The sequence below is a fragment of the Heterodontus francisci genome, chromosome 33 (genome assembly GCF_036365525.1).
Source record: "Heterodontus francisci isolate sHetFra1 chromosome 33, sHetFra1.hap1, whole genome shotgun sequence".
NCBI classification, from domain to species: Eukaryota; Metazoa; Chordata; class Chondrichthyes; order Heterodontiformes; family Heterodontidae; genus Heterodontus; species Heterodontus francisci.
This window is the reverse complement of record NC_090403.1, coordinates 59,427,851-59,445,013: the sequence shown is the minus strand read 5'-3', so window position 1 is coordinate 59,445,013 and position 17,163 is coordinate 59,427,851. Positions and strand designations below refer to the sequence as shown.

Genomic DNA, 17,163 nt, shown 5'->3' with positions numbered 1-17,163 from the left:
AATTTACACATCAACTGCAATACCCTCATCAACCCTCCCCTTATGTTCCTCCTCCTCATCCTCCATACCTTCCCAAACCCCTTCTCGAACTCCCCCAACTCTTCTAAAAATATGATCCATCTCTGAAGCTGTCCCGCTGATGTTGATGGATTAAGTCAGGGTTTTAACATCAGTATGTTCGTCATTTTATTGATTTGAAGAATATTACATTCAATCACCAAACAGGGTTTTGTACTTACAGTGGTGGCCCACACATCCATAGGGGAATGGGAGGAGAGGGGCGTAAAGTGGTTTCTGGGTATGCTGCAGAATAGGATTCCATTTATAAATGTGCTCCAGGACTTCTGAATTGGAGTAATTCTCCTTGAATAAATAAAGCAGGACAGATTTCAGACTCACGGACTGAGGGCAGGAGCTCAACTCAATCAGAATCAGTCACAAGCGAGGAGGCAATTTCATAAATAGCTGACAAGAAAATCAAAACTAAAAACTGCAAATGCAGGAATAATACAGTAGGTCAGTTAGAATCTGTAAACAGAAAAGGCAAGATCCAGAAAAGAAATTCCGAGTACTGAAATCAGTCAAAACAAATTCTTCTTCAAATAGTGTCTGAGAATTCTTAATGCCAAATGCCTGCCTTTCATTAATATGTTGTTCATTACAGAGAATGAACAGACACAATGGGCCGAATGGCCTTCTTCTACATCATACATTTTTCTACGTTTCTTGTGTCCCGAACCACTGCACAGCTATAAGCCAATAAATCTACCACCAATCACCAAATACCCAATGATGTAATTTCCCCCGCAATCAGTAATGCATTGCATCAATGAGTAACTATGCATCATTTGCAGAATACCTCAATATCCTGAATCAGGAGCAGTGTCGGTGTCTCCACAGGAGCTTTACAATTGATGACATTCTGGATGGCACAAGCCCACTGAATGCACTGGTTCAGATGTTTCGTGAAGAGTTGGTAGCGATGCTTTCGTCCATACACTGTGATGTTCCAGTAGCCTGAGAACAATCGTGAAATTATCAGGATTGGAATAATCTCCTTTGTTTATTCAGGGTGAAGGTCACTCGTTGTGTAACTGGACAGAGTCACTGTTTATTCAGGGTGAGGTCGCTCACTGTGTATCTGTACAGAGTCACTGTTTATTCAGGTTGAGATCAGTCACTGTGTAACTGTACAGAGTCACTGTTTATTCAGTGTGAGGGTCACTCACTGTGTAACTGTACAGAGTCACTGTTTATTCAGGGTGAGGGTAACTCACTGTGTAACTGTACAGTGTCACTGTTTATTCAGGGTAAGGGTCACTCACTGTGTAACTGTACAGAGTCACTAAAATAAAAGCAAAATACTGCGGATGCTGGAAATCTGAAACAAAAACAAGAAATGCTGGATTCACTCAGCAGGTCTGGCAGCATCTGTGGAAAGAGAAGCAGAGTTAACGTTTCGGGTCAGTGACCCTTCTTCGGAACTGACAAATATTAGAAAAGTCACAGATTATAAACAAGTGAGGTGGGGGTTGGGCAAGAGATAACAAAGGAGAAGGACGTCCAATCGCTCTACACCTCCATCCCCCACCAGGATGGTTTGAGGGCTCTCCGCTTCTTCCTGGAACAGAGGCCCAACCAGTCCCCATCCACCACCACCCTCCTCCGCCTGGCTGAACTTGTTCTCACATTGAACAACTTCTCCTTCAACTCCACGCACTTCCTTCAAGTAAAAGGTGTCGCTATGGGTACCCGCATGGGTCCTAGTTATGCCTGTCTTTTTGTGGGATATGTCGAGCATTCTTTGTTCCAGTCCTACTCAGGCCCCCTCCCCCAACTCTTTTTCCGGTACATTGATGACTGTATCGGTGCCGTTTCCTGCTCCCGCCCCGAACTAGAAAACTTTATCAACTTTGCTTCCAATTTCCACCCTTCTCTCACCTTTACATGGTCCATCTCTGACACTTCCCTTCCCTTCCTCGACTTCTCTGTCTCCATCTCTGGGGATAGGTTGTCTACCAATATCCATTATAAGCCCACTGACTCCCACAGCTACCTCGACTACACTTCTTCACACCCTACCTCCTGTAAGGACTCTATTCCATTCTCCCAGTTTCTCCGTCTCCGACACATCTGCTCTGATGATGCCACCTTCCATGACGGTGCTTCTGATATGACCTCCTTTTTCCTCAACCGAGGATTTCCCCCCACTGTGGTTGACAGGGCCCTCAACCGTGTCAGACCCATTCCCCGCACCTCTACCCTCACCCCTTCCCCTCCCTCCCAGAACCGTGACAGGGTTCCCCTTGTCCTCACTTTTCATCCCACCAGCCTCCATATCCAAAGGATCATCCTCCGCCATTTTCGCCACCTCCAGCGTGATGCCACTACCAGTCGCATCTTCCCCTCCCTTCCCCTGTCAGCATTCCGAAGGGATCGTTCCCTCCGCGACACCCTGGTCCACTCCTCCATTACCCCCACCACCTCGTCCCCGTCCCAGGGCACCTTCCCTTGCAATCGCAGGAGGTGTAATACCTGCCCATTTACCTCCTCTCTCCTCACTATCCCAGGCCCCAAACACTCCTTTCAGGTGAAGCAGCGATTTACTTGTACTTCTTTCAATGTAGTATACTGTATTCGCTGCTCACAGTGTGGTCTCCTCTACATTGGGGAGACCAAGCGCAGACTGGGTGACCGCTTTGCGGAACATCTCCGCTCAGTCCGCAAGCAGGACCCTGAGCTTCCGGTTGCTTGCCATTTCAACACTCCCCCCTGCTCTCATGCTCACATCTCTGTCCTGGGATTGCTGCAGTGTTCCAGTGAACATCAACGCAAGCTCGAGGAACAGCATCTCATCTACCGATTAGGCACACTACAGCCTGCCGGACTGAACATTGAGTTCAATAATTTCAGAGCATGACAGCCCCCCACTTTACTTTCATTTTTAGTCATTTTTAGTTATCTTTTCTTCCTTTTTTTTTGCATTCCTTTTTACATTTTTTACAATCTTTTTTTGCATTTATTTCATTTCATCTTAGTTTGTTCAGTTTGCTTACCCACTGTTTTTTTCAGGTTGTTTTTCTTCAGGTTTGCACTTGCTGATGTTCAATATTCAGTATATTCACACCTAATCTGTACTAATGCTTTGTCTTTCAACACACCATTAACATATTGTTTGCCTTTGCTCCGTGACCTTTTGGTCAGCTATGTGGCCTGCTCCAATCTGCACCTTCTCCTTTGTTATCTCTTGCCCAACCCCCACCTCACTTGTTTATAATCTGTGACTTTTCTAATATTTGTCAGTTCCGAAGAAGGGTCACTGACCCGAAACGTTAACTCTGCTTCTCTTTCCACAGATGCTGCCAGACCTGCTGAGTGAATCCAGCATTTCTTGTTTTGGTACAGAGTCACTGTTGGTTCAGGGTAAGGGTCACTCACTGTGCAACTGTTTAAAGTCACTGTTTATTCAGGGTGAGGTTCACTCACTGTGTAACTGTACAGAGTCACTGTGTATTCAGGGTGAGGGTCACTCACTGTGTAACTGTACAGAGTCACTGTTTGCTCAGGGTGAGGGTCACTCACTGTGTAACTGTACAGAGTCACTATTTATTCAGGGTGAGGGTCACTCACTGTGTAACTGTACAGAGTCACTGTTTATTCAGGGTGAGGGTAACTCACTGTGTAACTGTACAGAGTCACTGTTCAGGGTGAGGGTAACTCACTGTGTAACTGTACAGAGTCACTGTTTACTCAGGGTGAGGGTCACTCACTGTGTAACTGTACAGAGTCACTGTTTGTTCAGGGTGAGGGTCACTCACTGTGTAACTGTACAGAGTCACTGTTTATTCAGGGTGAGGTTCACTCACTGTGTAACTGTACAGAGTCACTGTGTATTCAGGGTGAGGGTCACTCACTGTGTAACTGTACAGAGTCACTGTTTGCTCAGGGTGAGGGTCACTCACTGTGTAACTGTACAGAGTCACTGTTCAGGGTGAGGGTAACTCACTGTGTAACTGTACAGAGTCACTATTTATTCAGGGTGAGGGTCACTCACTGTGTAACTGTACAGAGTCACTGTTTATTCAGGGTGAGGGTAACTCACTGTGTAACTGTACAGAGTCACTGTTTATTCAGGGTGAGGGTAACTCACTGTGTAACTGTACAGAGTCACTGTTTGTTCAGGGTGAGGGTCACTCACTGTGTAACTGTACAGAGTCACTGTTTATTCAGGGTGAGGGTCACTCACTGCGTAACTGTACAGAGTCACTGTTTGTTCACGATGAGGGTCACTCACTGTGTAACTGTACAGAGTCACTGTTTATTCAGGGTAAAGGTCACTCACTGTAACTGTACAGAGTCACTGTTTATTCAGGGTCAAGGTCACTCACTGTAACTGGACAGAGTCACTGTTTATTCAGGGTGAGGGTCACTCACTGTGTAACTGTACAGAGTCACTGTTTGTTCAGGGTGAGGGTCACTCACTGTGTAACTGTACAGAGTCACTGTTTGTTCAGGGTGAGGTTCACTCACTGTGTAACTGTACAGAGTCACTGTTTATTCAGGGTGAGGGTCACTCATTGTGTAACTGTACAGAGTCACTGTTCAGGGTGAGGGTAACTCACTGTGTAACTGTACAGAGTCACTGTTTATTCAGGGTCAAGGTCACTCACTGTGTAACTGTACAGAGTCACTGTTTATTCAGGGTCAAGGTCACTCACTGTAACTGGACAGAGTCACTGTTTATTCAGGGTGAGGGTCACTCACTGTGTAACTGTACAGTGTCACTGTTTATTCAGGGTAAGGGTCACTCACTGTGTAACTGTACAGTGTCACTGTTTGTTCAGGGTGAGGATCACTCACTGTGTAACTGTACAGAGTCACTGTTTGTTCAGGGTAAGGTTCACTCACTGTGTAACTGTACAGAGTCACTGTTTGTTCAGGGTGAGGATCACTCACTGTGTAACTGTACAGAGTCACTGTTTGTTCAGGGTAAGGTTCACTCACTGTGTAACTGTACAGAGTCACTGTTTATTCAGGGTGAGGGTCACTCACTGTGTAACTGTACAGAGTCACTGTTCAGGGTGAGGGTAACTCACTGTGTAACTGTACAGAGTCACTGTTTATTCAGGGTGAGGGTCACTCACTGTGTAACTGTACAGAGTCACTGTTCAGGGTGAGGGTAACTCACTGTGTAACTGTACAGAGTCACTGTTTATTCAGGGTAAGGGTCACTCACTGTGTAACTGTACAGAGTCACTGTTTGCTCAGGGTGAGGATCACTCACTGTGTAACTGTACAGAGTCACTGTTTATTCAGGGTAAGGGTCACTCACTGTGTAACTGTACAGAGTCACTGTTTGCTCAGGGTGAGGATCACTCACTGTGTAACTGTACAGAGTCACTGTTTATTCAGGGTGAGGATCACTCACTGTGTAACTGTACAGTGTCACTGTTTATTCAGGGTGAGGATCACTCACTGTGTAACTGGATAGAGTCACTGTTTATTCAGGGTGAGGATCACTCACTGTGTAACTGTACAGAGTCACTGTTTATTCAGGGTGAGGATCACTCACTGTGTAACTGTACAGAGTCACTGTTTATTCAGGGTCAGGGTCACTCACTGTAACTGGATAGAGTCACTGTTTATTCACTCACTGTGTCATGTTGCTGATCAATGAAATTTTAACTTGAACAAGGAATTAACAGCAGAATGGGAAACGGAGCAGGAGGAGCCGGGCAAGTTGGCTTTAGCAGAAATTCGAAAATTATGGAAAGAAGAAAGGTCGCTGATTGAATAATGTCATTACGAGAGATTCTGGTGATGTAGTCGTGTTGGAAACCACACAAATAGCCTTAGGATTAGATAAGCATAGGGGTAAGAGTAAACCAGAGAGATGGAAGCTGGGGACAGATGAAGCAAGATGTCAATGCATAGGGACAGGAGAAAGATTACATATAATCATAGAGGCATTGAGTCATAGAGTTATTTAGGGCACAGAAGAAGTCCTTCCTGCTCATCAAGTCTATGCTGGCTCTCCACAGAACTATCTGGTCAGGTCCCACTCCCCCGCTCGATCCCCGTAGCCCTGCAAGTTTATTTATTTCAAAAGCCTATCCAATTTCTTTGACTGTCATTGTTTGTCTCCGCTTCCGCCACCTTCATGGGAAGCGAGTTCCTGGTCATTGCCACTCACTGCGTAAAGACGTTCTTCCTCATATTCCCCCTGCATCTCTTGCCGAAAACCTTCAATCTGTGTCCCCCAGTGCTTCTACCATCAGTTATTAGGAACAATTTTTCCTTGTCTAACTTATCTAAGCCTGTCGTAATCTTGCTGAAAATAGAGACATTGTGTCAAAGCTTTTCGTTATGCACACATCAGGACAATCTGCAAGAATACCAAAGTAAGGGAAAACAACAAATTTATACTGTATGAGAAGATCGTGCTGATTGGTTAGCAAGTGAACTCTGATTGGTCGAGGTGTTGCCATGGAGAATGCACCAGTTTACAGTGACTGACAGTTAACTGCCAAGCTTTGTTTAAAATTTAAACCAGACACCTTGACTCTGATTGGTGGCATTGCCCTGAGGAATGAACCAGCGAATGGCTGTCACTTATTTTGTTCAGCTGAAACAGGCACATTGTTTGTACATATTCTTTGTCTGCAAAGAACAGGGCCCTGTGTATTAATATATGTAGCTTCCAGTATGCGCAATGCGCCACACTGTGAGCCCTACTGACAACCTTAAATTAGTTGTCAGTGTAATTCTTAGCATACTGAGTATTATTCAGCAAATGCTGTCCAATCGCGGAATCACATCTAATGTTGGACACTGTGTTTTGAGTTTTGCAAGCACGGGCTGGTTGGGTACGGTCTGTACCTTGCCCATTGCAAACAGCAGAAGGGACATGTCATAGAGTCACAGAGTTGTACAGCATAGAAATAGGCCCTTCGGCCCACTGTGTCCATGCCGACCATAATGCCTATCTATACTAATCCCACCTGCCTGCATTAATTCCATATCCCTCTATGTCTTGCTCATTCAAGTACCTGTCCAGATGCCTCTTAAATGTTGCTACTGTTCCTGCCTCCACCACCTCCTCTGGCAGCTCATTCCAGATACCCACTATTCTTGGTGTGAAAAATTTACCCCTTTGATCCCCTTCAAACTTCCTCCCTCTCACCTTAAATCTATGCCCTCTAGTTTTAGTCACCACTACCATGGGAAACAGACTCTGGCTATCTACCCTATCTATGCCTCTCATAATTTTATATACCTCTATCATGTCCCCTCTCAGCCTCCTTCGCTCCAGGGAAAACAGACCCAGCCTATCCAATCTCTCTTTATAACTCAAGCCCTCCAAACCAGGCAACATCTGAATTGTTCTAATTCTAAAACATCCTTGTGAATCTTTTCTGCACCCTCTCTAGCCTAATCACATCTTTCCTGTAGTGCGGCGACCAGAACTGCACACAGTACTTCAAATGCAGCCTAACCAACGTTATGTACAACTGTAACATGACGTCCCAACTCTTGTACTCAATGCCTCGGCCGATGAAGGTCAGCATGCCGTACACCTTCTTCACCACCCTGTCTGCCTGTGTTGCCACTTTCAGGGAACTATGTACTTGCACCCCAAGGTCTCTCTGCTCAACAACACTCCCCAGGGCCCTGCCATTCACTGTATATGTCCTGCCCTGGTTTAACTTCCCAAAATGCATCACTTCACACTTGCCTGCATTAAATTCCATTTGCCAATCCCTTGCCCACTTTCCCAGTTGATCTATATCCTGTTGTAACCTTAGACAACCTTCTTCACTGTCCACTATACCACCAATTTTGGTGTCATCTGCAAACTTATTAATCATGCTCCCTGCACTCACATCCAAGTCATTAATATATATGACAAACAACAGCGGGTCCAGCACCGATCCCTGCAGCACACCACTGGTCACCGGCCACCAATCTGAAAAACAACCCTCCACTACCACCCTCTGCCTCCTATCACCAAGCCAATTCTGTATCCAATTGGCCAGCTCACCCTCGATCCCATGTGTTCGAACCGTCTGACCATGTGGGACCTTGTCAAAGGCCTTCCTAAAGTCCATGTAGACAATGTCCACCGCCCTGCCCTCGTCAATCCTCTTGGTCACCTCCTCGAAAAACTCAAATCAAATTCATGAGACATGATTTCCCACGCACAAAGCCATGCTGACTATCCCTAATCAGACCATGCCTTTCCAAATGCATATAAATCCTGTCTCTCAGAATCCCTTCCAATAACTTTCCCACCACTGATGTAAGGCTCACTGGCCTGTAGTTCCCTGGCTTATCCTTGCTGCCCTTCTTAAATAAAGGCACATTAACTATCCTCCAGTCTTCCGGTACCTCACCCGTGGTTAACGATGATACAAAAATTTCTGCCAGGGCCCCTTGCTTCCCATAGCATCCTAGGATACACCTGGTCAGGCCTTGGGGATTTATCCACCTTAATGCGCTTCAAAACCTCCAACACCTCCTCCTTTGTAATGTTGATATGCTCCAAGATATCGGTGTTCCCTCCCTTGAACTCACTAGCTTCCATGACCTTCTCCACAGTAAATACAGATGAGAAATATTCATTTAAAACCTTGCCCATTTCCTATGACTCCACACATAGATTGCCACACTGATCCTTAAGGGGACCTACTCTCTCCCTAGCTACCCTTTTACTCTTAATATACTTATAGAATCTTTTAGGATTCTCCTTTATCTCATCTGCCAGGGAAATTTCATGGCCCTTTTTTGCGCTCCTAATTTCCTTCTTAAGTGTACTCCTGCATCCCCTATACTCCTCGAGAGACTCGCTCGATCCCAGCTGCCTATACCTGACATATGCCTCCTTCTTTGTCCTGACCAGACCCTCAATATCCCTCGTCAACCAAGGTTCCCTAGACCTGCCAGCCTTGCCCTTCCGTCTAACAGGAACATGCCGGCCCTGAACTCTTCCTATCTCACTTTTAAAAGCCTCCCACTTGCCAGACGTCCCTTTACCTGTAAACAGCCTCTCCCATTCAACTTTTGAGAGTTCCCGTCTGATGCCATCGAAATTAGCCTTCCCCCAATTTAGGACTTCAACTTGAGGACCAGTCCTATCCTTTTCCATAACTATCTTGAAGCTAATAGAGTTATGGCCACTGGTCCCAAAGTGCTTCCCCACTGACACATCAACCACCTGCCCAGCCTCATTTCCTAAGAGGAGGTCGAGTGTAGCCCCTTCTCTAGTAGGGCCATCCACATACTGCTTCAGAAAACTATCCTGGACACACTTAACAAATTCTTCCCCATCTGATCCCTTAGCACTAAGGCAGTCCCAGTCAATATTAGGGAAATTAAAATCACCTACTATTACAACCCTATAATTCCTACACCTATCTGTGATTTTATAGAACATAGAACATAGAACATACAGCACAGAACAGGCCCTTCGGCCCACAATGTTGTGCCGATCCTTTGTCCTCTGTCAAGGACAATTTAATCTATACCCCATCATTCTCCTTTATCCATATACCTATCCAAAAGCCTTTTGAAAGTCCCTAAAGTTTCTGACTCAACAACTTCCCCGGGCAAGGCATTCCATGCCTCGACCACTCTCTGGGTAAAGAACCTTCCCCTGACATCCCCCTTATATCTCCCACCCTTCACCTTAAATTTATGACCCCTTGTAACGCTTTGCTCCACCCGGGGAAAAAGTTTCTGACTGTCTACCCTATCTATTCCCCTGATCATCTTATAAACCTCTATCATGTCACCCCTCATCCTTCTCCTTTCTAATGAGAAGAGGCCTAGAATGTTCAGCCTTTCCTCGTAAGACTTATTCTCCATTCCAGGCAACATCCTGGTAAATCTCCTCTGCACCCTCTCCAAGGCTTCCACATCCTTCCTAAAATGAGGCGACCAGAACTGCACACAGTACTCCAAATGAGGCCTTACCAAGGTCCTGTACAGCTGCATCATCACCTCACGGCTCTTAAATTCAATCCCTCTGCTAATGAACGCTAACACCCCATATGCCTTCTTCACAGCCCTATCCACTTGAGTTGCAACTTTCAATGATGTATGCACATAGACCCCAAGGTCTCTCTGCTCCTCCACATGCCCAAGAACCCTACCGTTAACCCAGTATTTTGCATTCATGTTTGTCCTTCCAAAATGGACGACCTCACACTTTTCAGGGTTAAACTCCATCTGCCACTTTTCAGCCCAGCACTGCAACCTATCCAAGTCCCTTTGCAGACGACAATAGCCCTCCTCGGTATCCACAACTCCACCAACCTTTGTATCATCTGCAAATTTACTGACCCACCCTTCGACTTCCTCATCCAAGTCGTTAATAAAAATCACAAACAGGAGAGGACCCAGAACTGATCCCTGCGGCACGCCACTGGTAACTGGGCTCCAGGCTGAGTATTTACCATCTAAGACCACTCTCTGCCTTCTATCAGTTAGCCAATTCTTAATCCAACTGGCCACATTCCCCACTATCCCATGCCTCCTGACTTTCTCCATAAGTCTACCATGGGGGACCTTATCAAATGCCTTACTAAAATCCATGTACACCACATCCACTGGTTTACCCTCATCCACTTGCTTGGTCACCTGCTCAAAGAATTCAATCAGGCTTGTGAGGCAAGACCTACCCCTCACAAAACCGTGCTGACTGTCCCGAATCAAGCAGTGTCTTTCCAGATGCTCATAAATCCTATCCCTCAGCACCTTTTCCATCAACTTGCCTACCACCGAAGTAAGACTAACTGGCCTGTAATTCCCAGGGTTGTTCCTATTCCCTTTCTTGAACAGGGGCACAACATTTGCCACCCTCCAATCACCTGGTACCACCCCCGTCAGCAGAGAAGATGAAAAGATCATTGCCAGCGGCTCTGCAATTTCATCCCTTGCTTCCCATAACATCCTTGGATATACCCCGTCAGGCCCGGGAGACTTGTCTATCTTCAAGTTATTCAAAAACCCCAACACATCTTCCCTCCTAACGAGCACTTCCTCGAGCTTACCAGTCTGTTTCACACCGTCCTCTTCAGTAATACACCCCTTCTCATTCGTAAATACCGAAGAGAAGTACTCATTCAAAACCTCACTTATCTCTTCCGGCTCAACACACAGTCTCCCGCTATTGTCCTTGACCGGACCTACGGTCCCCCTAGTCATCCTCATATTTCTGACATACGCGTAAAAGGCCTTGGGGTTTTCTTTTATCCTACCCGCCAAGCATTTTTCATGCCCTCTCTTAGCTCTCCTAATCCCTTTCTTCAGATCCTTCCTGGCCATCTTGTATCCCTCCAGAGCTATGCCTGTGCCCTTTTTCCTCAACTTTATATACGCATCCTTCTTCTTCCTAACAAGACTCTCAACCTCTCTTGTCACCCACGGTTCCCTCACATGACCATCCCTTCCCTGTCTGACAGGGACATGCTTATCAATGGCCCCTACTATCTGCTCCTTGAAAAAGTTCCACATTTCGACCGTGCCCTTCCCTGCCAGCATATGCTCCCAACTTATGCTCCTCATTTCCTGCCTGACAGCATCATATCTACCCTTCCCCCAATTGTAAACCTTGCCCTGTTGCACATACCTATCCCTCTCCATTACCACAGTGAATGCTACAGAATTGTGATCACTATCTCCAAAGTGCTCGCCCACCAACAGCTCTATCACTTGCCCTGGTTCATTACCTAGTACCAAATCCAATATTGCCTCCCCTCTGGTCGGGCAGTCTACATACTGAGTCAGAAAAGCTTCCTGGACATACTGCACAAACACTACCCCATCCAAACTATTCGATCTAAAGAGTTGCCAATCAATATTTGGGAAGTTGAAATCCCCCATAATTACTACCCTGTGACTTCTGCTCCTTTCCAAAATCTGTTTCCCAATCTGCTCTTCCACCTCCCTGCTGCTATTGGGGGGCCTATAGAAAACTCCCATCAAGGTGACTGCTCCTTTCCTGTTCCTGACCTCAACCCACAGTGCCTCAGTCGGCAGATCCTCCTCGAAAATTCTTTCAGCAGTTGTTACACTATTTCTAACTAACAATGCCACCCCCCCACCTCTTTTACCACCATTCCTAATCTTATGAAAACATCTATAACCAGGTACCTCCAAAAACCATTCCTCCCCCTCACCTATCCACGTTTCAGTGATGGCCACAACATCGTAGTCCCAAGTGCCCATCCACGCCTTCAATTCACTCACCTTATTCCTGATGCTTCTTGCGTTGAAGTATACGCACTTTAACCCTTCTCCGTGCCCATCTGTCCTCTGTGACAGTGCTACCTTCCCCAATACCTCACTACACTCTTTGTCTTTCTGAGTGGACCCACTGGTCCCTGGATTACAAGTCCGGTTCCCATCCCCCTCCCAAACTAGTTTAAACCCTCCCGAACAGTACTAGCAAACCTCCCTCCCAGGATATTGGTGCCCCTCTGGTTCAGATGCAGCCCGTCCTGTTTGAACAGGTCCCATCTTCCCCAGAATGCAGTCCAATTATCCAAGAACTGGAAGCCCTCCCTCCTACACCATTCCTGCAGCCACGTGTTTTCCTACATATATGCTCCTCCATTTCCCTCTGACTATTGGGGGGCCTTTAGTATAATTCCATCAAAGTGATCACCCCTTTCTTATTTCTAAGTTCTACCCATATAGCCTCGCTGGACATTCCCCCTGGGATATCCTCTCTAAGTACTGCCGTGATGTCCTCCCTAATCAATAGTGCAACTCCCCCTCCTCTCTTACCTCCACCTACGTCACGCCGGAAGGATCGGTACCCCGGAACATTGAGCTGCCATTCCTGCCCATCCCTCAACCACGTTTTCGTAACAGCAATAATATCACAATCCCATGTACCGATCCATGCTCTGAGTTCATCTGCCTTACCTGTAAGGCTTCTTGTATTAAAGTAAATGCAGTTTAGCCTACCAGACCTTCCACGCTCCCTGTCCTGATATGTCGTTTGATATGATCTGCCAGTCTTTGGGATGTATGGCCTGTATACCTAGCATCATATTGGCATTGAAATTCATAGATCACATTACTCATTTGTGTGAAAGGCAGAACGTCTTTTTGACAGCATCCGGTTAGTGGCGAACACCACATGTGCTGCAACTGCATGGTAGCAGCATGAAACAGCTAGCTTTACCTGTTGCTCAAATTTTTGGGATACATTACCCTTCCAGGGTAATTTGAAGTAGACTGGATACTTTTCGGGGCCGAAAAAGACGGCCTTAGGCCCATTCATAAGTTTGTGTGATATACAGTGAGAAATGATCTGATCAGGGTAGCCATGGTCATGCAGGTTGTCTCTGATTTGCCCTATTTCAGCATCAAGCTTGCATGATGAACAAATGGCTCAGGACCTATTTATGAGGTTGCCGATAAGGCCAATCTTTAGTGCGTGGAAATGTAAGAATCCCAACGTGTTATTGACTATATCTTGGTGATACAGTCCTGCCACCATTGCATGAAACAGTATTTATTGAATTTATGAACTTGGCAACTCGTGCAGTTAAGTTCAGTTTTAATGACACCATGTAGCCCAAAAGATGGTGTTGCCATGGGATCCCCTGCAGGCCCAGCTCTCGCGAACATCTTCGTTGGATTCCATGAAAGACATGTCTTTGAGGGAATGACACCTAACCTCCTACATCTTGTATATTTCCGATATGTTTGCTATATTTGAATCCGCAGCTGCATGCAATAATTTCCTTACACGTCTTAATGGGCTCCATCCTGCGCTCAAATTCACCTTTGAAATTAAGCAGTCAAATAAGCTCCCTTTCCTTGACGTACTGGTTGAGAAATCTGCTAAGGGGTTCTTTACCACGGTCTACCACAAACCTGTCTTAACTGGTCAATACACAAGTTGGGATTCTTACACTGTTAACTGCTGTATTTTCCATGGCAACGCCTCTACCAATCAGAGTTCACTTGCCAACCAATCAGCACGATCTTCTCATACAGTATAAATTTGTTATTTTCCCTTACTTTGGTATTCTTGCGGATTGTCCTGATGAGTGCACGATGAAAAGCTTTGACATAATATCTCTATTTTCAGCAATATTCAAGTTCTGTACTGTTAAATTTTACACCTCTATCAAATCTCCCCTCAATCTCCTTTCCTCCAGTGAGAACAACCCCAGCTTTTCCAACCTAACTTTGTAACTAAAATCCCTCATCGCTGGAACCATTCTGATAAATCTCCTCTCCACCCTCACATCCTTCCTAAAGTGTGGTGACCAGAACTGAATGCAATTCTCCAGTTGGGGCCTTACCAGAGCTTTATAAAGGTTCAGCATAACTTCCCTGCTTTTGTTTTTATTTCAGATTTCCAGCATCTGCAGTATTTTGCTTTTTAAAAAATTCATTCATGGGATGTAGGCATCACTGGCCAAGCCAGCATTTATTACCCATCCCTAATTGCCCTTGAGAAGGTGGTGGTGAGCTGCCTTCTTGAACCGCTGCAGTCCATGTGGGGTAGGTACACCCACAGTGCTGTTAGGAAGGGAGTTCCAGGATTTTGACCCAGCGACAGTGAAGGAACGGCGATATAGTTCCAAGTCAGGATGGTGTGTGACTTGGAGGGGGACTTGCAGGTGGTGGTGTTCCCATGCATTTGTGCCCTTGTCCTTCTAGTTGGTAGAGGTCACGGGTTTGGAAGATGCTGTCTAAGGAGCCTTGGTGCATTGCTGCAGTGCATCTTGTAGATGGTACACACTGCTGCCACTGTGCGTCGGTGGTGGAGGGAGTGAATGTTTGTAGATGGGGTGCCAATCAAGCAGGCTGCTTTGTCCTGGATGGTGTCAAGCTTCTTGAGTGTTGTTGGAGCTGCACCCATCCAGGCAAGTGGAGAGTATTCCATCACACTCCTGACTTGTGCCTGTAGATGGTGGACATACTTTGGGGAGTCAGGAGGTGAGTTACTCGCCTCAGGATTCCTAGCCTCTGACCTGCTCTTGTAGCCACGGTATTTATATGGCTACTCCAGTTCAGTTTCTGGTCAATGGCAGCCCCTAGGATGTTGATAGTGGGGGATTCAGCGATCATAATGCCATTGAATGTCAAGGGGAGATGGTTAGATTCTCTCTTGTTGGAGATGGTCATTGCCTGGCACTTGTGTGGCACGAATGTTACTTGCCACTTATCAGCCCAAGCCTGGATATTGCCCAGGTCTTGCTGCATTTCTACACAGACTGCTTCAGTATCTGAGGAGTCAGGAATGGTGCTGAACATTGTGCAATCATCAGCGAATATCCCCACTTCTGACCTTATGATTGAAGGAAGGTCATTGATGAAGCAGCTGAAGATGGTTGGGCCGAGGACACTACCCTGAGGAACTCCTGCAGTGATGTCCTGGAGCTCAGATGATTGATCTCCAACAACCACAGCCATCTTCCTTTGCGCTAGGTATGACTCCAACCAGAGAGTTTTCCCCCTGATTCCCATTGACTGCAGTTTTGCTAGGACTCCTTGATGCCATACTCGGTCAAATGCTGCCTTGATGTCGAGGGCAGTCACTCTCACCTCACCTCTTGAGTTCAGCTCTTTTATCCATGTTTGAACCAAGGCTGTAATGAGGTCAGGAGCTGAGTGGCCCTGGCGCAACCTAAACTGAGCATCACTGAGCAGGTTATTGCTAAGCAAGTGCTGCTTGATGGCACTGTTGTTGACACCTTCCATCACGTTATTGATGATTGAGAGTAGACTGATGGGGCAGTAATTGGCCAGGTTCGACTTGTCCTACTTTTTGCGTACAGGACATACCTGGGCAATTTTCCACATTGCCGGGTAGATGCCAGTGTTGTAGCTGTACTGGAACAGCTTGGCTAGGGGTGTGGCAAGTTCTGGAGCACAGGTCTTCAGTACTATTGCCGGAATATTGTCAGGGCCCATAGCTTTTGCAGTATCCAGTGCCTTCAGTCGTTTCTTGATATCATACGGAGTGAATCAAATTGGCTGAAGTCTGGCATCTGTGATGCTGGGGACTTCAGGAGGAGGCCGAGATGGATAATCAACTCGCCACTTCTGGCTGAAGATTGTTGCAAATGCTTCAGCCTTATCTTTATCTTTCTTTCCTGTTTTTGTATTCTATGCCCCTATTTATGAAGCCCAAGATCCCATATGCTGCCGGGGGAGGTGGTGGAAGCAGGTACGATAGCGACGTTATATATGAATAGGAAGGGAATAGAGGGATATGGGCCCCGGAAGTGCAGAAGGTGTTAGTTTCGGCAGGCATCAAGATCGGCGCAGGCTTGGAGGGCCGAATGGCCTGTTCCTGTGCTGTACTGTTCTTTGCTTCACTAACCACTCTCTCAATATGTCCTGTCACCTTCAAAGATCGATGCACATGCACCCCCAGGTCCCTCTGTTCCTGCACACTCTTTAGAACTGTGCCATTAAGTCTATATTGCCTCTCCCTATCCCTTCTGCCAAAATGTATCACCTCACACTTCCTTGTATTAAATTCCATCTGCCACCTCCCTGCCCACTCCGCTAGCCTGCTATGTCCTATTGCAAGTGGTTCACATCATCCTCACTGCTTGCAGCTCCTCCAGGTTTGGTATCATCGACAAATTTTGAAATTTTACTCTGTATTCCCAGATCCAAGTCATTTATATATAGTAAAAAAAAAATCAGTGGTCCCAGCACTGACCCCAGGGGAACACCACTGTCTACCATCCTCCAGTCTGAAAAACAACCATACTATGACTCACTGTTTTCTGTCCTTAAGCCAATTTTTTATCCAGTTGGACACTGACATATTCCTTGAGCTTCAGTTTTGTTATCCAGATTTGTATGTGGTACTTTGTCAAACACTTTCTTAAAATCCATATAGACAACATCCATTACTTTTCCTTCATTAACCTTCTCTGTTACTTCATCATAAAATTCAATTAGATTTGCTAAGCACGATCTGCCTTTTACAAATCCGTGATGGCTCTCCCTAATTAACTCAAACCTCTCCAAGTGCATGTTGATTTTTTCCCAGATTATTGTTTCTAAAATCATACCCACCACTGATGTCATGCATGGAATATACAGCCCAGAAACAGGCCATTCAGCTCAAGCAGTCCATGCTGCTGCTTATGCTCCACTCAAACCTCCTCTGCCTAT

The 17,163-nt window shown here is 46.0% G+C and overlaps 1 protein-coding gene across 3 annotated transcripts in view; it reads right to left on the bottom strand.

Moving 5' to 3' along the window:
- The window catches only part of plekhh3 (pleckstrin homology, MyTH4 and FERM domain containing H3), a 103,220-nt gene that overhangs the window by 53,337 nt on the left and 32,720 nt on the right, over positions 1-17,163 (bottom strand). For all 3 annotated transcript variants that reach the window (XM_068013701.1, XM_068013700.1, XM_068013702.1), the window contains 2 exons: positions 860-1,017; positions 240-363 (listed from right to left, as the gene is read on the bottom strand). In XM_068013701.1, the coding sequence (XP_067869802.1) occupies positions 240-363; positions 860-1,017 (282 nt within the window). The remainder of the gene's footprint in view (positions 1-239; positions 364-859; positions 1,018-17,163) is intronic.